A 24,218-nucleotide genomic window follows, 5' to 3' on the forward strand; every position below is an offset into this window, starting at 1 on the left:
ATGAGTTCCTACAACTATCAGTCATCTCAGCTTCCTCCAGAAGGACAATGGACTACTGGCTTTCACGATTGTTGCCAGGATCGTTCTCTTTGTAATTTTTTCTTCTTATTACTTCTTTTATGAAAAAATAGGGTATTGTTGTTATCAAACTATATAACATATCTTGGGTATCAACCATTAGCTTAAAGCATGATTGATACATCAGGATTCTAGAAAAAATAACTCACGTGTGATTTCACATCGAAATATTAGAGAAAGATTGACTAACCTTTAAGTTTGATGGGCTATTCCACTTATTATTAATTGGTTTTAAGATGAAACCTCATTAAGTTCTTGTGCAGTCAATTCTCCTCTTATGTGATTCTTGTAGTATACAAGTCCAATAATAAATTTATTATATAACGCGTATTGAGGTTTGGTTGAATTGGTCTTTATTTTTATCATGAAATGTTATATACTCTAACTGAATAACATTTACTTTGTTGATTTAGTTTAATATTGTGGTGTTGCAGGCTTGAAAACATGTTTTTGCCCTTGTGAGACTATGGGAGAGATTGCTGAAATCATTGATGGAGGCACTACATGTAATTTAACTAACACCATGCTTCTCTTTTCATGTTTCATCTTGCTTTACCAATACCATAATTTGAATTGATTGAATATATGCATTAGTCGCTAACTGTTTTTTAAATCACGTGCAATTCTTATTTATAAAATGTTTTCTAGTTTTATTAGTTTTATTATTAACAAGTATTTCTAAACTTCACCCTAAATGAGAGCAGGGGGAAGTCAGGATTTTGAATTGGGGGGGGCAAATTATCGATATACTAGCAAATTATTTTACTCCCTCCTATTTACCACATTTGTCACATTCTACTTTTCACCAATTTTTAGGTAGTCATATGGGATCAAATGTGTAGGAGAGAGAATCTAATTTATAGTAGGGTTTAATACATGTGTAGGAGAATAAGTCCAATTTATATTCAAATGCGACCACATGTGTAGGAGAGAGTTCAATTATGGTAAAAAAAATACCTAAAATAGAAATGGAACATTTGAAATGATTTGACTAAATATGAAAATGGGACACATGTGCTGATTAGGAAGGATTATTATGTAAAAACTAGATAAATTTTAAAAATTTTAAAATCACATAAATTGGAAAGAATTTGAATCACAACAAAAATTATATTTAACAAATAGAGTAGAAGCTTCTCTATAATTACCAATTTTGAAAAAAATAAGTGTTTTTTACTCTATATATTTCCCTATTAAGTCTCCAAAAAAACATTATTAAAATTAATATAGAAAAATTGTAAACACACGCACTGAAAGGATGAATGTGACATTATAAAAGATAAAGAATAAAGACATTATAATATAAATTTATTAGTCTATTAAAAAATAATAACTTAAATTCGGGTTTGATCCCTTCACCTTAGATTAAAAAAATGTTACCCCAACCATTGAGTTATAATAAATTTATGTTATATTTATGCACTCTTTAAATTATAGCAGTATATCATATTAGTAAGAGGACTGGGCCTCCCCCGGCCCTGGATGTGGCTTCGCCCATGAATGAGAGTCACTTAATAGCATTAGAGCAATGGAAAGTGTAAACCTGCTCCTTTTGTTTTCTTTCATATGCTTCCCTTCATATTTTTCGAACTAATTGATTAAATAGGTAAAGTTAAAGGACACTTCTAATATTCCGCACAAGGCAGGGTTCGGGTGGGGGGTTTATCTTTTTCCTGAAAGATGCGAACAAGTCGTACTCGTTCCCTCAAGGAGGGAGTAAAGAGAGATGCGCGTATTCAAGAAACCCCAAACTGATACTTGCATCCAGTAGAGATCGAACTCCAATTCTTCTGCTCTACATGCAGATGCTTTATCCATTAAGTCAGAAGCACTTTTAGTATACGATATACGATACGATACGGAGACCTAAGTTTTCGAAATGGAATATTGTACTAACCAGGGTTTGACTATTAATTTTAATGTATCCATTTTAAATTTTGAAATAAGTTGGTTACACTTACATTTTCATCACAAACATGCTCGGTCAACTAATGTTTTTAAAAAATGATAGTTATCGTTAAATGTGTGAGACTAGGTTTAATTGAGTAGGTTGTCGTTAATCTATTATTTAGCCTTTATTTATTGAGATTTAGGATTGATTATAAGCAACAAGCACTCACGGACAGAGTTGTTTTACTTCATATTATTACATCGAACACTTTAAATGTCTTAAACCCACATTTCTTAATAAAGTCACGCTTAGGTAAGAGCCACTTTAGCCCTTTAGCGGTGTTGAGAAGACCTAATGTTCTTATGGTCCGTTAGGTTAGTGGTATTAAATAGTGGTAATGGGAATGATTTATAGTGTAAAATTTTATTAAAAGTTCCACATCATTCCCGTGGTAATGAAACTTTGATCAGAAAAAAGTTTTTTATTTATAAATTTCCATTACCACCTAATAAAACATCTCCCAATAGTAATACATTAGAATGAATCATGTAATGGTGGATGATTATTACAGCAAAGGAGAAAGCATGTATCCGTTACAGTATACTTCCTGCTGGATGGAAAGGAATGTATGCAGCTGGATACAGGAGAAGATTGAGGGAAATGTTTAAACTACCAGAGGAGCCACACACTGACTGTATCGTTCACCAATGTTGTTGCGTCTGTGGCCTTACCCAAGAGTATCGTGAGCTCAAGAACCGCGGAGCTGATCCTTCGTTAGGTATATATTCTACTACTTATGCACACATCGATGTTTAGATTGTGAAAACGATTATAAATTGTACATACTCACAACAGGTTGGCCGGGAAATTTGGAGAAATGGAATCGTCAAGGAATTAAAGAGCCACCGATTACTACTCGTATGGCTCGTTGCTAGCATTACCTCCTTATCTACTACCATCATGATCCGACATATTATGTGATTCTTGATCACTTTGTATATGTATTAATGTATGTGTGGGTTGTATATCGTTTCGATGGTTCAATTGTTGGGTTGTATATATACCTGTACTGCATTTGATGATCGGTATTGTTCCTCGTATGAATACATGAGACTCAGTAGAACTATAGTCAGTCTGATAAGTGCCATTTTCTGGCTCTTTTGGGCTAAATTTTACGCTTGTTTCGATGTATTAATGGATGTTTTTTATAATTGGGATGTCTCGCTCTTTCACCTCACTATGATTGAGTAACTATAGAGAATTTGAAAGATACATAGCCATGTAATACGTTGAAATATAACAATCTTAATGAGACAGAAGAGTATAGATAATTGACTAAATCATCGATATTCAGTATTTCCAGCTGAATCATACTTTCTTTAATCTCGCCAAAGAAGCACGGTACGCAGAATGCACCAATCATGCGCATGAAAATGTACAAATTTTTTCTTTTCTAAACACCAAAGCAAATGTAAGCTCCAGAAACAGACAATACAAGGACAAAAGTATTCGATCTTAGATTGCGAAAATACAGAATTTTAGTGATAAACTAAAAGAACTCCAACTGTGGAAAGTGCAAAATACAATCGAAAAATAATTGACTACATTGGTATTAGTCGATGCATCTGGAGGCGAGGACACTCAACTGCAAAGAGTCTAAACCGATGAAGTAGACAACAATAAGTGAAGCCACGGTGTCTTAGTATGATATTAAGCGTCTAATTGACGCTGCCGATGACAAACCAACATATCAAATATAGTAAGAGCCTAGGGTTAAATAAATTCATTTCATCCAACTCCTACTTAGTTTAGTAAGTAGTAACCATTTCATTCTTGCCCGGGAGCTGCTCCGTCTTTTGAAGTTTCCTTGATCTCATCCCCGACATCATCCTGTTAGGCTCAAAAAAAAATGGTGTAAGAAATAGCCAATTTCTTTTGAAATAGTGTTATTCTAAAGGGGAAGGAGAGTACCATAGTATCAGAAGTCCATAATGTCAGATTATCACGGAGAAGCTGCATAATCAAGGTGCTATCTTTGTATGATTCCTCACCAAGGGTGTCCAGCTCCGAAATGGCTTCGTCAAAAGCCTATTGTGCACCATTTGGTTATTAGAAAAGAAATTTGCAATATTCTCTTGTTCACAATTACTTCAGAAAACCTTATTAGAGAAGGAACACTATAATCCTAGTGATGTTTTGGAATATTTACATCAAATGTACCATATATTGTCTTACATGTAACATACTTATCTAATTAAGTTAGTATCCATCGTTAATGTGTGAATGCCAATTTTAGAAAGACAACTAACATGCTTCAACTAATAGTTTTTCAAGGTAGTAATTAACAGTTAGGGCCTGCCTGGATTGGGGTTACTAGAGGGGAAAAAGTAGAGGGACATTTAAATGGGTTGGATTGCAAGTAAATAATTAAGCTCGTTAAATTTTACCCCAAATAAGGGGTCCACCCCAAGGTAATTATTCCCTCAAACTTGTCTCTATCTTCATGTGGCTCTTACACCTTGCTTCATTTTCTTCTGTGTTTATGCCAAACCACATACTTTACTACCTTAAAAACTTTTATCCCCTTATTTTATTCTCCTATACTGTTTATGTCATAAAATTTGCCCCCAAATTCATTAGCTTCACTAAAGGCAACCCCTTAAATAAATAGGTGGGTATTCAAATCATTGGGTCAAGTGTTTTGAGTAGGGTGGTTTTCGGGTTTCTCCCACACCCTATCCATTATGTTAATTGTATTTCATTTCTATGTACATGTCCTTTGGAGTTGGGTTAGGTCACAGTGGGCTGTGGGGTTCAAGTTCATTTTGAACCATTTCTCCACCTCTGATCAGAGAAACAACACGGTGATGTGGTAGCGGGAGTGATGTGATTATTATAACGCCAAATATCTGCCAAAAGCATGGCATATTTCTTAACATGGTCCAAACGTGGTTTTTTACCTTTACAGTGCGGTAAAATACTGGTTCACTTTTCATAAAACTTTTACAACACGTCTGATGCGTTACGGCCTTATTTTTGCACTATTAATGTATGTAATGGGAAACGCTAAGAAGGTTCCACATACAAAAAAAAATTTTCATCTTCATAAAAAGAAAGTGAAATTTTCTAAGTCGTCACCACCAACACAATGTGGCACCAAATGATGAAGGGCCTCATGCTTCAATAGAAGAACCGAGTTTCGTGTTGAGTATAAAAAGGTTACTAGGTCACTGCCCATGAATGACGCACAATACCTCTCAAATATGGTGTCAAATGAGAAAGGTTTGTTAGGTGGAAAAAAAAGACCAAAGAACATTATGGATGTAAATTAAGATTGTCATTTTGATTAGTTAAAACCCTTTTCATGAAGTACGTAGGGTTGGCAAATATTATGCAACAAAGTGATATTAACATTATTTTACATGCACATGATAAAGTGGGTTAGTAAAAAGGTCATGACATTTAAAAGAAAGGAGAAAGTATGTAATTTGTGGTATTTAGGTTGAGATAGAAAGTAACACAAATTTGGTATCACAATGAATGAGTGGTTAACCAATAATGTGGGGGGTATGTAAAATAAAAAATAGAACTATATGAGGGCAAATCTTATGCATATACAAGGGATAGGGATGGCAATGGGTATTGGACCCGATCCAGATCCGTGGATCCGTATCCGTTTTCGCGTGTCAGGGTCCTAAAAAATTAAACCCGTTGGATCTGGGTCGGATCTAGATCCGTTTGTAGTTCACAGGTCCGGGTGCGGATCTAAAAAAGTGCCCGGATCCGTTTTCTTTTTATAAACACTAAATATTATTGGGCAATATACCCAAAGCCCAACTGCTGCCCCACTTAAAACCCTTCCTTCCCTAATACAGATTCCCTTCCCAATATTTTACCTAATGGTATCCTGAGCCGCTCAGCTCATACACAACTGATGATGCCTTATATATAGCACTGGAATGACGATATTTTGGTATGTCCTTTATGTGGATACTATTTTTTTACTTGAGCATCTTTTACAAATAGCTCTTTTGCAAGTTTATTTTAGTCCTCCAAAACAATACTGCATGTTTAAGGATTTTTTGCCAAGTACTAGCATACTTTTTTAATTGCAATTGGTAAAGTGGTTATAAAATAAATGATGTAAACTTATATATTATTATCATAAGTCAATGAATATAGCTTTATCGCAACAAACCAAAATTACACAAAATGCAAATAATAAGCCAGACTCGTTTTAGACCCGAATCCGGTACTGAATCCGCAATATCCACGAATCCGGATATGGGTCCTGAAATCTAGACCTGTGGATCCGGGTTCGGATCCAGATCTGGGTCTTGATCGTGAATCGGATCTAAATCCGGGTCCACCTGCCCATTGCTATCCCTACAAGAGATATTGAATATAATCATAACATACACAATATTACACATCAAGTTCTCCAACAAGCACCGGAAGAAAATTTTAGGAGATATTGGATGATACACTAACACAAAGTGGCTTTTAGAGTGTCCATAAAGGCTTTTGATATGGAACGTGAAATAAGGAGGGAGATTTCTTTTTTGGATTTTGCACAAGCATATGACTAGTTAGTGAAATGAATGCCACCCAAAACAATTGCTTCATGTTGGATTAATGATAGGGAAATTCCTGAAATTGTAATGTAATATTTAGGTGAATGCATATTAATCTAACAAAAATCCTAGTCCTAAAAATTTGTTTGCAGTTTAGCACGTGCAAGAATAAAATCCGAAAATTCAAATGGTGGAACCTAAAAGAAGGTAATGCTAACGTATTTGCTAATAGAGGTGTTGGAGAATTTATTGGACAAGCCACATTTAACTAGGACAAAGATGAAGAATTGTATCACTCATGCAGCTAAAGGCAACAAGAGACATTTTGATGAACTATGGAAGCGATAAAGGAAAAAAATGAATTTATGAGACGAATATGGAAAATAGAGGTAGAAAAGCATTGATGAAAACAAAGCGAAAGAAAATCAACTTTCTATTGAGGCTTTCTAAAAGTGGATAGGATTGAATTTGTTGGTATAAAAACAAACAAAATGCGAAAAAACTGTAGGCTAAACATTATAATACCCATCTAAAGAATAGAGAAGATGTGCAAAAACACGGGAATTAAGTTTATGAGTCATACCATAAATTTATGGGAGAGGATAATACATCACGGCTTAAAAAGTTTCACAAGTATATTCGAAAATCAATTTGGTTCTGTGGGAGTTCAGGGTACATAAAAAGAATTTGTATATAATTAGTATTCATAAAGAGAAAGTGTATGACAAAGTTTCAATGGGAGTACTTTGATGGGGAATGACAAAAAGTGATTTGCCACGTAAGTCCGTTAATATAGTCTAGATATGTGCGAGAAAGTACAAAGTAAAATCTTTGTCGGCAATGCTCTCTTATGTTGATTTATCTTGGTTGATGTAGTTAAATTCATATTGATGAAATCAAACTTTTGATATTGTTGTTCTTGATAAATAAGTTATTATAAAAAATATAAAAAATATAGGTAGATTGCGCAATTCAAAAGGTACTTTGCCAAAAGTATCTCTTATGACATAGTATGTAGTTGGCGAATCCAGATTTTCCCTTGTATAATCGCCGCAATTTGCATAACAAGAAAAATAGTTCAGAATGCCTTTTCAAATACTTCAAGGGGTCTTCGTTAGGTTATCTAGTTTTCCAATCACAAAAGCCAATGCTAATATGTTTACAATGGGTCAATGGATATCATAGTAGGCATTATTAAGAGCACATTCTATACAAACAACCATAAACAAAAGACAAGATATAATTGTATCTGATCCAGAAATCAAAAGCTTAAAAAGAGGAAATATGCAATAGAAACAAAGAAAAGATTGAGATATAAAACCTGCTTAGCAAGAGCACAAGCACGATCGGGAGAATTCAAGATTTCATAGTAGAATACTGAAAAGTTAAGAGCAAGCCCCAGCCTAATTGGGTGAGTAGGAGCTAATTCAGCCAGCGCAACATCCTACAAGTAATATAAGTTAGTTAATGTTTTCTATGATGTAACATAACACCTCTTAGCGAAGTATCATATACCCACCTGAGCAGACTTGTAAGCCAACAAGGTATGCTCACCAGCTTCCGATCTCTCGGTTCCAGTCTTAAATTCGGCCAAATACCTATGGTAATCACCCTTCATCTTTAAATAGAACACCTTCGACTCAGCAGCAGTTGCTGATGGGACAAGATGTGAGTCAAGAAGTTTCAATATCCCATCACAAATCTTGCTTAGTTCAGTCTCAATTTTCGCTCTGTACTGTTTAATAATAGCTATATGATCGTCATTTCCACGACTCTCTTCCTTTTGTTCAATGGAAGAGATAATTCTCCAAGAAGCTCTCCTAGCACCAATCACATTCTTGTAAGCTACAGAAAGAAGGTTCCTCTCTTCTACTGTTAACTCCTCACCATCAACAGTTTTCGCTACCTTCTCCATGAACTCCACCATTTCCTCATATCTTTCGGCTTGTTCGGCCAATTTGGCTAGGTAAACATTCTCATCCCGAGATCCTTCGGCTGTTGACATCTTTCCTCACTTCAAAAAGAAAGTCAAATTTATCACTAAAATACTAACAGCCCTAGTTTACACCAGTCACCAGAAAGCTGCATCAGCCAAAAAACTACAATCATCATCATCATACCCAGTGTTCACTCATAGAAATTATGACCAGTTATTTAACAATTATAACAATTTAGAAGAACCCATCATCAATAATTCTTAAACATTTAACAAACAATTAAAACAATTAACTTTTGGTTCTTCAAACCCTAAATATACAAGTATACTTTAATAGAAAAGGCGATTAGGTGGGATTTCACTAAAGGCCACAACCATCGTCAAAAAAACAGTGCATCAGACCACTAATTATAAATCATGAACCAGAACCAACATAAATTTTCAGAATAAAAATTTGAGGTACCCATAAGAACATAGGAGTATATCATAAATTTAGACCAGATCTACTGATCTACGCAAACAACAAAAATGAGTATTGATTTGTTATTACAAAGCATCTGAAATGGCTGATACAAGTTAGTCAACTACATAATTCACAGAAATTCAAGCAGATACAAACAAACAGAAAAGACGAAAGAAATTAAGAAAGAAATACAAAGAACAACGTTTTGGCAAATGGAATTACTTGGAAATGGGTATTGATTACGGTTTTCAAGTTTGAATTTAGCAGGAAGTAGGAAATAGGAAGTGAAGAAAAGACGAATGGAAGAAAGAAAGTGAAAATGATGGGGTGCCCACCACGTCCCAACAGTCAACTCTCAATGGCACGTGCGACACGTGTCTATGTTGCCACGCTGGCTTCCCGGTAAAAGTGCGCAGAGGTCGAGCGGCCCACGCCTGAGGGCCATCCTGGGCAGCAAGTGATCGAGCCGTGCCTGATGGACCTTGGGGTTTGTCATGTCGATGCCGAGTCTAAAGTAGCTTAGATAGTAGCGGGTCATATCGTGTTGTGCTTACAACTTTGCAAGTTTATGAAAGATTTATACTTGTATAATGGTTGTGATTGTGGAAATGGAACAATTTTGATTTGTTTGTATCTTCTTTTTGTCACTCAAATGCCTTGGCTCAATACAAGTACAAACCCTAGATCACGAGACTTCATTAGTAAAAATTGACATTAATTTCTCTACGTTGACGAAGAGTTTTTTTTTCCTATTCTTTGAATACTGGTCGTAAGCGTTGTTCTGCCTCTTTCTATATTTTTTATTGTACGCCAATACATCATCAAAGTATACTACCACAATTGGACAACGAATGATCTCTATGCTTGATCTATTAATCTCATAAAGGCACTAGGGGTGCTGGAGAGTTCAAACGACATAACTAGCCATTCATATAGTTCTTCATTCGTTTTACAAGTCACTTTCCACTCATCTTCTTCGAAGATCCAAATTTAACGATATTCCTACTTTGAAAAAGACTTAAGCTTTAAAATTTTATTTTTATATTGGGATAGGAGATATATATTTGGTAGTTATCTTGTTGACAGTCCTTCTGTCTATGTACATGCGACATTATCATTTTTTTGGTGATAAAAGAGTCGGTATTGTGCAAGGACTAAGGGACTCTTGATTCAACCCCTTTCTAACTTCAACATGCCTTCAAATCTCCCTTAATTCTTAACGTAGCATTTGATAAGCAGCTTTATTAGGTAAGATGTGTTCATTTTACTTAAGCTGAGGAATTAATGAGCAAAGGTGAGACATTTTAATTCTTTTGGTTCGTCTCGCTCAACATCTTTTTGATTATCAAGTATTAAAGGTTAGAGTATCATGCTTCAGCTTGAATGATGGCGTCAATGGTGTAGCTATTAGTAGGTTTGGTTTTACGTTGTGTATGGGTAGGGTTAATTTTTATGTAGCTAGTTTTAAAAGTATAGGAGTTTTATACTCATTATGTAGTACACAATTGTCTTATAGCCATTGTCTCTCAAGAAGCACATGACATGCATTATGGAGATTATGTCACACCAAATTTCTTCTTCAAAGATCTACCAAAAAGCAAATTTTCAACAATGCTTGACTTGTGACGCGCAAGTCTTCATTAGAGTTCGGCCATTAAATGACATACAATTGTGAATGAAGTCTTATAGTATGTTTAGTTTTAAAATCAATGTGTGTGAGATGATATTTGTGTAACTTCTTTCATTTTATGATTTAAGAACAAACATTTTCTTTAATAGTGTATCAAATTTGAAAAAAAGGATTTTTTTTGTTCTAAACAAGGATGATGACCCAAAATCTTATATTCTTGTTAATCAAGAAGAAGATGAGACAAACATATAAAACAATAGAATTAAAGGTGCCTCACTCTTTACGTATTGTTCTCCTTAAGTAATATGGACATGCCTTCACAAAAGAAATTCTCTCACACCTCCAATCCATCAAGGATATTTAACATAAGATTGATTTTATTCCAAGGTCCATTTTACTTAATAGACTCGCTTGCCAAATGAAGAGTTCCAAAGATAAATTAGAAAACTATTAGAAAAATAATTGTTCGAGAGTCCCTTAATTTTTGCGCAATACCAACTATTTGGCACCAAAGAAAAATGAATGGTGGTGAATGTGCATAGACTATCAAGCCATCAAAAAGATTATTATCAAGTATAAATTCCTATCCTTAGATTGAATGATTTTCTCTATCTTTCTAAGCCTAAAATATAATTTGAATGCATATCGCCTTAATCAAAAGTCTATAATTCAAAATCTATAAAATTTTGTAGCTACTCTTATGAGAAATCGCTTCTTAAAGATAAGACCTCAAAACAAAGAGTCTATGTTCTCATAACCACCTCATACAATAATTTATGAAATTTTACCAATCTACTATCCTTGGAGCTAAATCCTAAGTTGAATGAGGTGTACAAAACAGATCTGACGATCCAATATTCACTTTACCTTTTAACTAAACCTGAACCCAACTTTAAAAAGGATTTACAATTATGTAAAAATTATTGTGAACACAAAAATAATAAACCGACCTAAAACACCCAATCTAATATCAATCCGATAATCTGAATGAACACCTCTTTTTGCTAAAAAAAAAAAAAAAGCTTCACGCCTTCACCTAATAACTAAACACAAGTCAATTTGTAACCCATACGCAGACGCAACCCAATTTAACAAAAAATTTTAGCCTTCTCTTCAACCCTTAATTTAATTAATTAATTAAATAATCCAGTCGCCATCTCTCTACAGTAGTAGCTTTCTTAAGTTCTTAACGTCTTTCGCCTCCATCCGCTGCTGCAAAAGACGAACAATTGAAATACACTCTGAAATTTCGTCTTCCCTTTTTCTTCAGATTCTCTTTCTCGTTTTTTCTCTCTTTTCGCAGGAACACATACTATTACTTCTACTGTAGAGATGACTCTTTCTATAGTTCAGGTAATCTGTTAATCTTTCTGTTTTCAGTTGTAGATTTTGATTTTTAGTTTTTGTTATGCTTATTACTGAATTTTTATTTTTTTTTGCTAATTTAGGGTTTTACCAAATCATTGGCCATGACTATACTCTCTGAGATCGGTGACAAGACCTTCATTGCTGCTGCGGTGTGTTTTTATTTTTAAGTTTAAATTGTTTTCTGTGTTTTTAAAATTTTTGTTTGAATTTGTCAAATGTGGTGATTTTAATTTGGGTTAATTGTTGATTTGAGAAATATGGAATTATTGACTTGTTAGGAGTCCATTGTGTGGTGTTGAATACATGGAGGTGCTGGTCACAAGAGAAGATTTTTTGTATCATAATTTATTAGGATTGGTATTTTTTCTTTCAACAACACCATCAACATAGCCTTAATTCAGGGTTTGGATCGAGTATATAAACCAAAATAAATTGATGGAAAAAAAATATAATTTGAAGTAAATATACTTTTTGTTGAATTTTTCTTTTAAATTTGTACCTTTTTTTTTTCTAAGTGGTGGAACCAAAGGTGCTCTTTGATTGATAGTTAGTGGCTTAGTGCTTAAAAAGAATACAATTCTTGTGGAATCACGTGTCTGAAACTTTTATTCTAAAGCTATATGAGGGAATCACCTGCTTAGTAAAGTTGGAAAGAAGGGGTTGTATTTTAGGCCCTTGTGTTGTTTTACTAGGAAGAAAAGTTTTAGTGGTTTGCGGAATGACTTTTTGCTGTTTGAAGAGTTCGCTGAGAGAGAGAGACGGGTTTATGTAGCACTTGCTAAGATATACTTTGCAATAACAGCCTTAAAAATGGAAGGAAAAACAAAATAAAAAGAGAAGCAGAAACTCCCTGTTGCCTGTTTTGTTTAATTGAATATAGGACATGGTTGTGTCCTTGTTTTGGTTTAAAGAGAGTTGGAAAAAAAAAAAGAAAAAAAGAGAGGATTGGGGATGACTTTTGAGGTTTTAATGCTCAAATTCAATGTTGAGGATGTTTGGTAAATAGAGGATTGGAATGGAGGATTTGATTAAGTCTTATATTCCTATTGTCCTATCACTTCTAATCCGTTACAAATAGGAGCACTCTGAGATAGATGAATTGTACTTTTAAATTTGAAACACATTTGTTGAAATTGTGACATCTAATTAATGTATACTCCAGGGGCGGAGCAAAGATTAAAGAGGCCGAGTTTGCCTTTACATTTATTTTCAAAATTGGGGCCCTTTATTTTCAGTTTGAATGAATAATCTAACTCAAGTTCGAACTATAAGAAAATACCCTATGCACTATTAGTATAACTTCAGTAATTAGATTCTCAATTGAAGTATAAAAATAAAAAAAATTATAAAGACAAAGTTTTAAACACAACAAATTTCAGAAACCCAACTCAAATTCAAACGAGAAAAACATAAAATGTCCTTAAAATACACAATAAACTAATCTAGATTAATTGAAATGCTGTAAATTGAAGAACATACCCAATACACTGTGTATAACTTCCAAGAATGCATCATCATCATCATCATACCCAATGTATTCTGCTTATAGAAAACTATAGTCAGGGTCCGGGGAGGGAAGAAAGACGGCAGCTCATACCCATAGAGGAGAGTGCGGTCAAAGAGTCCCTCGGTTCGAGAAAGGTCTTCAAAGAGAGAGAAACCTGCAACTTACAAATAGAATAAATAGAATACGTACAAATAACTAAAAATAAAGATAAAAGATAAAAGTAAAGATAAAAGATAAATAAAATACGTATAAATAACTAAAAATACGTACAAAGGAAAGTGCGGTCAAAGAGTCCCTCGGCTCGAGAAAGGTCTTCCAAGAATGCAACTTTTAGAATAAATCTTTACATTCACAAAAATTAAGCTATTTTTGAGTAATGCTACAATAGGGATATATCATAATATTAGCAATAAAATTTAAGAAAATGAAACTAACTTAAAAAAAATGCGCCCAGAAAAGCCAGAGTAGAAAAATTAAACAAAAAATCATAATAGATATTTGGTCAAATTTAGATTGAACATCATTTCAATGAACATGGCGAACTTGTAACCCAAGCTGTCATGTACGACTAGAAACCTCTGTGGTGAAGTGGTTAGGGCATACGGAGGAACACTGTAAAGCTGGTTTTCCGCCTACCCCAAAGGTTGTAGCAGTAGTTGACAGCGAGGGTTTTCAACTAGTTCAAACTCGAACCAATTTAGTGCAGCAAGGCCCACCTGTGAGACCAGTGATTCCGACTCAGTCAGGTTTAGCAGGCATTTTAGCTACTGGTAATGGTTTTAACGTTCTTGATAGTGTTGCAGAAGGTAGTGAATCAGTGGAAGAGGAACCTAACAAAGGCGCTGGGGGCTTCCCTATCCATAACCCATGAATAACATCTTATGCTGGAATGTTAGGGGACTGAATATGGTTAAGCGTCAAAAGGAATTGTCCAGATTCCTTGATGCTCATGATGTTTCCTTGAGACTAAGGTGAAGAGGGCTAACCTTGGTCACTTATATCAAAACCTCTGTCCTGGTTGGTGTTTCTCTCACAATCTGGCCTATCATCATGGTGGTCGTATCATCTTGGATGGAAAGGTAGCGAGATGAATGTTACTATTCTTTTCATGAGCAATCAAATTGTTCATTTAGAGATTAATCCTGCTATAGGGGAGTCTTTCTTATGCTCTTTTGTGTATGGGGATAATAGTGCTAGTAATCGGTCTATTTTGTTTCATCAATTGGCGGCTCTTCACATTAATGGCCCTTGGATAGTCCTGGGGGACTTTAATTGCTTAGCTGGTATGGATGAATGTACTGGTCATGCTGTACGCTTGCAGGAGACTATTCCCCTGCGCCGATGAAAGGATACATGTGGTCTTCATGATTTGAGATTCAATGGTTGTTTCTTCACTTGGTCAAATAAGAAAAGTGGGGAAGCTCGTGTGTTTAGTAAGATTGACCGCGTCCTGGGAAATCAAGCTTGGGAGGATGTTTTTCCTTCTGTGGAAGTGTCTTTGTAACCGAAGGGACTTCCAATCATACACCCATGCTGATGCAATTCCTCAAACATCCAAGGGGAAAAAAGACTTTTAAGTTCTTCAACCATTAGACTGAGCAGGAGGGTTTTATTGATAGTGTCTTTGAAGTTTGGGGTAACACTGTTCAAGGCTGTCGAAGTTATCAAATCTCAAGCGTCTGAAACCTATTTTGAAAGATCGATTCCAAGCAAATCATCTGCAAGCGTTGGTGTTGCAAGCAGAAAGTGATCTTCGTAATGTTCAAAATGAGCTACATATGCACCCTTATGATCCAATGCTCTCATCACTAGAGTGTGCAGCTGCTGATAGGCTTAAGAAGGCCAAGAATGATCTTAGTACTTACATTAGCCAGCTAGCCAATTTGAGTTGGCTGAAATTCGGGGATGAGAATTCACGTTACTTTCATCAATGTATCAAACAAAGACAAATTGGTAATTGAATTCTTCTCCTTGATGACAATGAGGCTCCTGTACCTGATCTCACAAAGATACAAGAGTCTTTTATGAACTTCTATCATCAACTTCTGTGCAATAATCTTAAATGCCGGAGACGAATTGACATGAATATCATTAGAGAAGGGCCTTTGTTAGAGAATGATCATCACAAGCAGCTATCTCTTGTTTTCTTGCCGAAGGAAATCAAGAATGCGTTATGGAGTATCCCTGATACCAAGAGCCCGGGTCTTGATGGATACAATAGCAGGTTCTATAAGGCCTCCTGGGCTATTATTGGTAATGATGTAGTTGAGGCAATTCAACAATTTTTCAGGAATGGTAAGCTTCTTCAGGCTTGGAACACTACTGCTGTTCACCTCATTCCCAAGGTCCCTAATCCTGACAACCCAGGTGACTATAGACCAATTGCGTGCTATCACACCCTATATAAATGCATAACTAAACTGATTTGTAGTAGTCTCAAATTGGTTCTTGGTCATATAATTAGTCCCACCTAGGGTGCCTTTGTGGAAGGGCGCAACATCATGCATAATATTCTTATGTGCCAGGACATTGTGAAACAATATGGTTGGAAACACTGCCCACCTAGTAGTCTGCTGAAGATTGATCTAAGGAAGGCTTATGATACTTTGGAGTGGGTTTTTATTAAAGATATGCTGATTTCTCTTAATTTTCCTACTCATTTCATCAATATTGTTATGACTTGTATTAGCACAGCTCAATTCTCTTTGATTCTAAATGGAAGCCCTACGCCTTTATTTAAGGCAAAGAGAGGAATTAGACAAGGAGATCCTATGTCCCCTTTAATCTTTGTGATTTGTATGGAGTATCTATCTAGATTACTTAAGGCTGCTGGGAGCATGTGAACTTCAAATTTCATCCAAGGTGTAATAGACTCAAACTGAACCACTTGTGTTTTGCGGATGATTTAATGATTTTTTGTAGGGGTGACTTGGCTTCTACTCGAATCCTTCTAAATCATCTAGAGATTTTTGCGAAATCCTCTGGTTTGGTTGCCAACTCTTCAAAATCTGATGTGTACCTTGCAGGTATCGCTACCTCTCTGAAACAGCATATTGTGGATTCTTGTAACATTCCTTTGGGTTCCATGCCTTTTCGTTATTTGGGGGTTCCGCTTTCATCCAAACGACTCTCTGCAGCTGAGTGTGAACATCTTGCTGCGAAAATGACCTCTAAGGTTAGATCTTGGCAAGCCAGGAATCTCTCTTATGCAGCTAGACTTCAACTTGTTTCTTCAGTGTTGATGAATATTACAAACTTCTGGTGTCAAATCTTTGTGTTGCCAAAGAAGGTGTTAAAGCAAGCAAATGCAATCTGTAGAGCATACCTCTAGCACGGGAAAGACGACTCTAATGTTCCTGGAAATATGAATTGGGTTAGGGTTTGTACCCCTAAGAAGGTGGGTGGTTTGGGTATTTGAAATCTGGAAGTCTGGAATCTGGCTGCTGTGGGTAAACTTGTGTGGCATATTTCTTCAATGAGTGACTCCATGTGGGTCAGATGGGTGCATGGTGTTTACACAAAGGGTGGAAATTGGCGGGACTTTAATGCTCCAATAACCATAAGTTGGGCTTTCAAGAAGATCTGCAAGATTAAAGACAGGCTTGACCAATGGGTACATAATGGATCCTATTCCATTAAAGAAGTTTATCATGGGCTTTTAGGGGCTGGGCAACCAGTTGATTGGGCAACTTTTGTATGGAATAGAAGTTCTATTCCTAAAGCTAGATTTATATTATGGTTAGCTGTGAATGAGAGATTGAAGTCTAGGGACAAGTTGTTTGCAATAGGGATTATCTCAACCGACGTCTGTCCATTATGTGGTTTGACAACATAATCTAATACTCATCTCTTCTTTGCTTGTATCTATAGTCGTCAATGTCTTAAAGACATCTTGGCATGGTTGGGTATTAGGATGGTTAATGATTCTCTTACTGATTTTGCATCTCGGAAATGGAAATGTGGTACAGCTAAGCGTAAGATTGCTACTATTGCACTATGCAGTCTTACGTCTAAGGTTTGGAGGGCTCGGAATGATTCTATTTGGAATTTCAATGTTCCTATGGTAAATAGGGTTACTTGCCAAGTAAAAATTGTAGTCAAGAGTAGAGTTTTGAATATTCCAATCAAAGGTGTCAATATACAACGCCCTTGGATTAGGAATCTTTTGATTACGAGTAACTAGATTATACTGTATAGTTAATCTTTTTTGTCTTTCTCTAGAGTTCTGCTTCCCCTTATGCACATGAAGAGTGAAAGACGGGAAACCCTTCCTAGAAGGTGTGCCCTCCTTTCATGCTGATGCAATATAGGGAGACGGTTTTCTTGGTAAAGGTACTCTTTGTACTGTTTTGTTCTGGATGAATGAATTTTTTTTCTTTTTCCAAAACAAAATTCTATTCGCTATTACTGATGAAAGGTGTAGCATTAAATATATGAGCCCCCTTATTCTGAGGGCCCTATGCAGTCGAGCACCTTGAATGGGCCTAGAACCGTCCCTGGTATACTCAAACAATTACATTTATAGTCAAGTTCTTACATGTTATTTTACTTGTTCAAATAAATAAACATTTAATCAATTTGCCTAAAACATTTAATACAATGGAACACCCCTGGTATACACATGATAGTCAAGCTCTTACATGTGATTTTACTTGTTCAAATAAATAAACATTTAATCAATGTTCCAAAAACATTTATACAAACCATCAATCTACAATCGTTTAATGTAGTCCATTATCTGCTACTAGTATTCTTCGTCTGCTGCCAAAGAGCGTGTGTATTTTGTTAACAGCTTGTAGTTGACATGGAACTAATTACTAAACATAAATTCATTCCACATATTCAAATTATCAACTCTACTTATTACTTTCTATGCCATAGAGGGAATCCTCTATTAAGGCATTTAGTTTCGGTCATAATCTCTACACTCTGGCTTCTTGCTGTACCTATTTAAGAGGACAATGATAATTTTTGGTACCATGAATGTGATTTAGGTAAACCAAGTAATTTACAAATCTATAGTTCTAAATTTTGGAAATGTAAATTTTGTGTGGATTTGTTTGTGTAGAGTAAATATCATTGTTGACACTGATGTAAATGAATGGGTTTGTGATCTTATGCCCTTTGACGTTGACACCATCTAATGTCAAACAACCCCTACTCCATCCTAATTCCCACTTTTTTGTTCATATTGCTCTGTCCAGTTTTGCCTATAGTTTAACAAAAGCTTTCTTTTGGTGTCTCCTTGATACTTATTTGAAGATCTTAGCCATGCGTCATCCAAGAAGACTTGTCCTTACTGGATGTCTTTCAGCTCTGATTGTAAGTGCAACCTTCTTCCTTATGTGTGTATCTTCATCTTATGCAAATTGTTCTTGTGATGCCTATTTGGGTTGTCTAATTCCCTATTTTTATTAGGTGATGACCATTCTCTCTGTTGTTGTTGGATGGGCTGCTCCTAATTTGGTAAGAAGATTAATATAGAGAAGAGTACACCCCATGATGCTTACTATATACTTCCTCTTATTCGTTATTATTGTCCCATTTGGTTTTAGCACGTTTCAATACACTATTTCAATCATAAATATCTCCAATTGTGTTTGAATAAAAATTATAATAAGTTGATATCAATAAAATTTACATTAAGACGAATCAAACAAGATCTTTAACCTATAGATTAAGAATAAAACACAAATTAAGAGTGATCTAGGAAAATGACTACTACAATTTGTTTTGAATGAATTGTTTCTCTCATTCTTTCAGTTATGGAAAAAAGTTGTCACTCTTGTTTCTGTTTTAGAATTTTGCTTCCTAATGATGCCGTTTTGTTGCTTTCTTCAGATATCTCGTAAGTTGACTCATCATGTTGCAACGTTTTTGTTCTTTGGGTTTGGATTGTGGTCACTATGGGATGCATTTAAAGATGAAGGGTAATGATTTTCTTCTTGGTTTTATTCAACTTTACCCCATTTTGTGTTCCTCACGTTGAGCTTTTTTTGAGATGAAAACAATTTAGAGCAGAAATTTAAGGAAATCAGACATTCAGACTCATCCACTCATAGCTCATTAAATTTTATTTGTGCAGGGATGCTGGAGAGTTGGCTGAAGTTGAGAAGCAGCTGGTCAGTTTTTACCTTGTTACTCCTTTAACTTGCATTACTTTAGGACTTCGGTTATAACTTAACTCTTACAATTTAAATAGGATGCTGATTTCAAGGGCACCGCAGCAACAGATAACAAGGTGGGATTTATTTGCATTTGAGAACTAAATCCTAGCAATTTTACATGACTTGTTCTTTGTAGCTCTTTGGTGAACCCAACTCCCTTCTATTTTTCTTCTGATTTACAACTATGCTGACTTTATCAAGGTTTTCAAGGTATTGATTGCGTGCATTCTTACTGTGTGAGTTATGTGCTTTGGAGAACCTTTCGCTTTTCATCTCAAACTAAGATGTCTTTGATAAATGAGGATACTGATTTGAAATATGAGATTTTTTTCATTTGCATTACCTTTGATGACCTTCTATGTATTTACCTCCATCGTCTAAGTCCCATCCATACATTTAGTTTTTTCTTGTTTATTTTATTTAAATTAATATTTTTATTATTTAGTTATTTTTGAATAAGGTTTTAATTTTAATAATAATAATAATAATAATAATAATAATAATAATTTATTTTAATCTTTGAATTATTTTTTATTTTTCAATCAAAGTTTACTTGAAAAAAACTAAAATAGCAGCCCCCTTCCTCCCCATTTTCCAGTAGCCCCTCCCCCTTTCTCATCCCTTCCCCATTTCGGGCAGCCCCTACCACTGCAGCCCCCTCCCTGTTCTTCTTTTCCCTTTCCCTGAAACCGTCATCCTTACATCTATCTTCAGTAACGCCCAAAACTTATCCTTTCATATTCTCCAATCTCCATTAATGTCCAAAACTTCTCAGGTCAGCTGTCATCTCAGATAATGGATACCTCATGATTGAGCCCAGCTTGCACTAGGTTTAGCTGCATTGCAGATTCAAGCAGAAAGATTTACTGATGGGATTACGGAGAAAGAAGCTGAACTTCTGAAAGAACTGAGGAGAGCATATCAAGGGACATTCATGAATTAGTGGAGGTCCTTGCTGAAGGTGATCTGATAGCTTGTGGCCGGCTATCCCTGTTGAATCCAGAGTTGGTTCACAGGTTTGAAATTGATGCAACATTGAATGTTAATGATGTTGCTACATTCTATACCCATCATCCTATAGTGTGTTACACTGATTACCCAATACCCATTTAGAAAAAAATAGTGAACCTTGAAACTGATAGAAAGATAATTTGCATCTGAATATGGTTGTGATGGAAGTAGTAGTAAGTGTACGACATATTTCATGATCAATGTGATAGAATTATCACAAAATTTTAATGGAGGTTGCAGAAGATTACATGAGGAAGGTGGCAGAGGGAAGGTGAAAGTAAATGAAGAAGGTTACTTTCACTTTTTTGTTGGAGGGATTTTCAAAACAAGTTAGTTTTACATTTCCATCGGGTAAACAATAAAATAGTTAGTTGGATGAAATTAGTATGCAAAGTTCTACAATTATTGAAGTAAAACCCAATAAACCTCGAAGGCTAATATTCCTGTCTGAAACAACTTTTCCTAGCATAAAAGTCATTTTCTTTGAAGCGAGAGAAAGATAATAATAAAAAAATAAAAAAATAAATAAAACTAATTTGCTCTTGTTTTTGAAGAGAAAGGAAAAGAGAAAAAAAAAAAGAAAAAAGAAGGATTTGCTTATAGTTCTAAAATTTAGTGAACTTGTCTTCTAATGCTTCCACCTCCACTTGGTTACCCTCTTTTTTTTCTCTTTTATCTTCTTTTTGTAGATTCTTCATCTTTTTTTTTTCTTTTCTGGATTTTTCGTCTTTTTTCTTCTTTTATGGCTTCTTTAATCTTCGATCTTCTGGTTTTTACTTTTTTCATTTTTCCTTTTTGTTTATTTGTCAGTCTAATTCTTTTTGTTGGTTTTCTTTCAATTATTTCTTTTTTTCTTCTTGAACTTTCCTCCTCTTCGATTGTCTTCTTCTTTCTCTCTTCTCTTCCTTTACAACAATTTGACACAATTAGACAAAGAACTAATAGACAGAATGCTTAGAATGTAGGTTTAGGTATTCTGTCATACGGCCTCTTATACTTGAATAGGTGTACAAACCTTTTTTTTCGATGCTTTTGATCATTGGAGTACTCAACTAGTCGATGGTTTTTGTGTACCAGGATCATGATGAAAAGAAGAAAACAATGAGGCCCTTTCTTGCACAATTTTTCTCACCAATCCTTTTGCAGGTGAAGACCCTACTGTTTTCTAGTGTAAAATAATTTCCTGATGTCACTGCTGGTAACACTCAGTTTGGTGATTCCAATTTTGCAGGCATTCTCTATTACGTTTTTTGGTGAATGGGGTGATAAGAGCCAGGTGAGTTTTGCTTCAGATTCACTAATCAACTGTCATATTTTTGGAACGCTTTTTTCCCTCCTTTCCTCTTTATCATATGTATATAGAAGATATATCTGTATGACATCTTTGATATATATGCTGTGCATTCTTCCCCTTCACACTCTGTTTTACATGGATTCAGATAGCTACCATTGGTTTAGCTGCCGATGAGAACCCATTCGGTGTTGTTCTCGGTGGAATTCTGTAAGTAACATCTTCATTGATCGTTCTCTCTTAATTGTTGGGAAATTATTCTTTTGATGACCTAATGATCACATGCAAGTGTATTCGTCTACTGGTGTGGTAGTCTAGGTAAGCTATAACTAAACTATTTATGTTGGGGAATGAGCTCACTGAAAAAAATTTAAACCAATGAATTATTTAAAAAGGAGCAAAAAATATGAATTTAATAAATTAATATATGAAATTACAACTTTTGTTAATCTCTTGATTTTACTCCAAGGATAGGGTGTCTTGTTTGTTGTAGGAAGCTGTAGGTCTTTTGTGTCCATTTGAAATCCTATTGAAATTCAAGAATTTATCTTCTAAAAAAATTTTACACCCCACTGAAATACTTATATCCCTAACTCTATGAAATTGCATCACATAATTGTGATATTATATCCTTATAAAAAAATTGACATCACTATTCTACAATTTTTAGTGTCTACAAATTTCCCTTGAAGTGAAGACTTGCTTCAGATGGAATTTGGTTTTGAATTTGGATGTAAAATATGAAAGCAAAATTTTGACAGTCCCCATTGATTCTACTAACTTTGAGACTTGAAAAATGAACATGAAGAGCAAAAATTGACCGACTGGCATGCCACTTTATCAATTATAAAAAATTCAAACTTGTAATTATTTGAAAAGAGGCGGATATATGAAACAATGTATTCTTTGAAATTTATGGGATAATAAAATTCCTTGATCTCTTGATTTATCTCTCCAAGGTAGGGTTTACCTACAATGTTTTCTAAGCTTGGTGCAAAATTTTTAAAAAGCATCATTTGGTTTTTTTTTTTTTTTTTTTTTTTACTTGTATCAGAACCTACATCAACTGACATTAATTATTTCCTATCTCTAGAGGACAAACATTGTGCACCACAGCTGCTGTCATGGGTGGAAAGAGCTTGGCATCTCAAATATCCGAGAAAATGGTAATGGGTTCAACCCTTCAAGCGTGTCCTATGCTCCGATGCTGTTTTTCTGTACCTCCTGTTTTGACAATTCATTGCTTTGTGCTTGCAGGTTGCCCTTTTTGGTGGGGTTCTTTTTATTATTTTTGGGATTCAGTCCTTCCTTTCTCCTGTCAACTAATCTGCTATAAAAATTCTCTCAAGGTTTGTAAAACTTATCTTTATGATGTTCCTAACATTTTAGAAATGGCTTAGAACTAACTAAAAACAGGGCATTCTCATAAGCCAGAGCCAAATGTCACATCACATGATTCGCTAATCTCCTCACAAACGTGAATCGAAAATAATGAATTATGATTGGTTTTGGGCTATTCTTGGGCAAATTTGAGCAAATCACGAATTCATAGAGCAAATTAGCTGACAAATTATGTTACACTGAGCCAGCCTATATAACATGCAAACTTGTCAAACTCTACTAATGCCGTTGCATTATGAGCTTTGCTTGTTCAATGTATTCTTCGTGTTTGTCTCAGACTAGCGTGCCATTGGAAAAATCACCTACGAAAAGAAATTTAAAACTTAATCTTGTGTGTTTTATTCTGGTTTGAATTAGTATTTAATCGTAAGTGCCTATACATATTTCTTGATATAGCGACAGGTGGTTGGCGGAAGCTTAAAACTGATCCAACAATAACATTGCTGCATTCTATTCAGATTTAAGGGAAATGATAGAAATTCAGGGGAGCAAGAAGACTCTTGTTAAATGACAAGAAGCTACTTGCTGCTTGGCAGCTATATTTGTGAAGTTTTTGCAACACATTTTTGCTGGATGTTATTTAGTAAAGAACTGCATTTTTAGATTTTACACATTCTTATGTCCTAGAATTGCGCTAATGTCAACTTATTCTGTATGAAACATCATAGACCCAAGTTAATCTTACTGGGGCAAGTTGCTCGAATTAAATGAACTTATGGACATGGCTGCACAAATAATTCAACTTGTTTATTGTTTCATTTGTAATAAAAAGAGCTGTTATAGTTCTGAATATGAAGAAGTAGCAAATTTGAATGTATGGTATCCTGGATTATGTTGATAATATTTCAGTTTCGAGAATTGATACAAAATGAGATGTACTAAAATAATGGTTTAATTCATT

The 24,218-nt window shown here is 35.0% G+C and overlaps 3 protein-coding genes across 7 annotated transcripts; 2 read left to right on the forward strand and 1 right to left on the reverse strand.

Annotated features, from left to right (window-relative positions):
• On the forward strand, positions 1 to 3,144 carry LOC130821431 (protein PLANT CADMIUM RESISTANCE 9-like). Its single transcript, XM_057687199.1, has 4 exons — positions 1 to 91; positions 513 to 584; positions 2,541 to 2,747; positions 2,825 to 3,144. Exons 1-4 carry the CDS (start codon positions 1 to 3, stop codon positions 2,902 to 2,904), a joined length of 450 nt encoding a protein of 149 aa, XP_057543182.1. The 3' UTR covers positions 2,905 to 3,144.
• A 147-nt stretch (positions 3,145 to 3,291) lies between these two features.
• On the reverse strand, positions 3,292 to 9,476 carry LOC130821430 (14-3-3-like protein). 3 transcript variants are annotated; one of them, XM_057687197.1, is made up of 5 exons: positions 9,165 to 9,476; positions 8,063 to 8,557; positions 7,865 to 7,987; positions 3,941 to 4,057; positions 3,292 to 3,859 (listed from the first exon to the last, which is right to left on the reverse strand). In XM_057687197.1, the coding sequence occupies exons 2-5, from the start codon at positions 8,546 to 8,548 to the stop codon at positions 3,797 to 3,799; spliced, it is 789 nt and encodes a 262-aa protein (XP_057543180.1). In that variant the 5' UTR covers positions 8,549 to 8,557; positions 9,165 to 9,476; the 3' UTR covers positions 3,292 to 3,796. The 3 variants fall into 3 exon arrangements, with proteins under 3 accessions (XP_057543180.1, XP_057543179.1, XP_057543178.1); XM_057687196.1 differs by having other exon boundaries at positions 8,063 to 8,625; XM_057687195.1 differs by having other exon boundaries at positions 9,145 to 9,180.
• A 1,983-nt stretch (positions 9,477 to 11,459) lies between these two features.
• LOC130821432 (GDT1-like protein 5) lies at positions 11,460 to 24,158 on the forward strand. 3 transcript variants are annotated; one of them, XM_057687201.1, is made up of 13 exons: positions 11,460 to 11,925; positions 12,021 to 12,089; positions 18,710 to 18,769; positions 18,866 to 18,913; positions 19,289 to 19,377; positions 19,533 to 19,569; positions 19,650 to 19,688; positions 21,703 to 21,771; positions 21,857 to 21,901; positions 22,065 to 22,126; positions 23,010 to 23,082; positions 23,174 to 23,265; positions 23,714 to 24,158. In XM_057687201.1, exons 1-12 carry the CDS (start codon positions 11,905 to 11,907, stop codon positions 23,240 to 23,242), a joined length of 681 nt encoding a protein of 226 aa, XP_057543184.1. In that variant the 5' UTR covers positions 11,460 to 11,904; the 3' UTR covers positions 23,243 to 23,265; positions 23,714 to 24,158. The 3 variants fall into 3 exon arrangements, with proteins under 3 accessions (XP_057543184.1, XP_057543185.1, XP_057543183.1); XM_057687202.1 differs by having other exon boundaries at positions 11,646 to 11,925; positions 23,720 to 24,158; XM_057687200.1 differs by having other exon boundaries at positions 11,646 to 11,925; positions 23,776 to 24,158.
• Positions 24,159 to 24,218: the final 60 nt, after the last annotated feature.

Source organism: Amaranthus tricolor, chromosome 8, assembly GCF_026212465.1.
Source record: "Amaranthus tricolor cultivar Red isolate AtriRed21 chromosome 8, ASM2621246v1, whole genome shotgun sequence".
Classification (NCBI taxonomy): Eukaryota; Viridiplantae; Streptophyta; class Magnoliopsida; order Caryophyllales; family Amaranthaceae; genus Amaranthus; species Amaranthus tricolor.

Excerpts from the sequence above, each read along its gene's own strand:
- LOC130821431 (XM_057687199.1), top strand. The coding sequence starts at position 1 with ATGAGTTCCTACAACTATCAGTCATCTCAGCTTCCTCCAGAAGGACAA. Across the intron at positions 92-512 it reads TTGCCAGGATCGTTCTCTTT|GCTTGAAAACATGTTTTTGC; the intron begins GTAATTTTTTCT and ends GTGGTGTTGCAG. Across the intron at positions 2,748-2,824 it reads CGGAGCTGATCCTTCGTTAG|GTTGGCCGGGAAATTTGGAG; the intron begins GTATATATTCTA and ends TACTCACAACAG.
- LOC130821430 (XM_057687197.1), bottom strand. The coding sequence starts at position 8,548 with ATGTCAACAGCCGAAGGATCTCGGGATGAGAATGTTTACCTAGCCAAA. Across the intron at positions 4,058-7,864 it reads CTTGTGCTCTTGCTAAGCAG|GCTTTTGACGAAGCCATTTC; the intron begins GTTTTATATCTC and ends GGTGCACAATAG. Across the intron at positions 3,860-3,940 it reads TATGGACTTCTGATACTATG|GATGATGTCGGGGATGAGAT; the intron begins GTACTCTCCTTC and ends TGAGCCTAACAG.
- LOC130821432 (XM_057687201.1), top strand. The coding sequence starts at position 11,905 with ATGACTCTTTCTATAGTTCAG. Across the intron at positions 18,770-18,865 it reads GATGTCTTTCAGCTCTGATT|GTGATGACCATTCTCTCTGT; the intron begins GTAAGTGCAACC and ends TATTTTTATTAG. Across the intron at positions 19,570-19,649 it reads CTGAAGTTGAGAAGCAGCTG|GATGCTGATTTCAAGGGCAC; the intron begins GTCAGTTTTTAC and ends CAATTTAAATAG.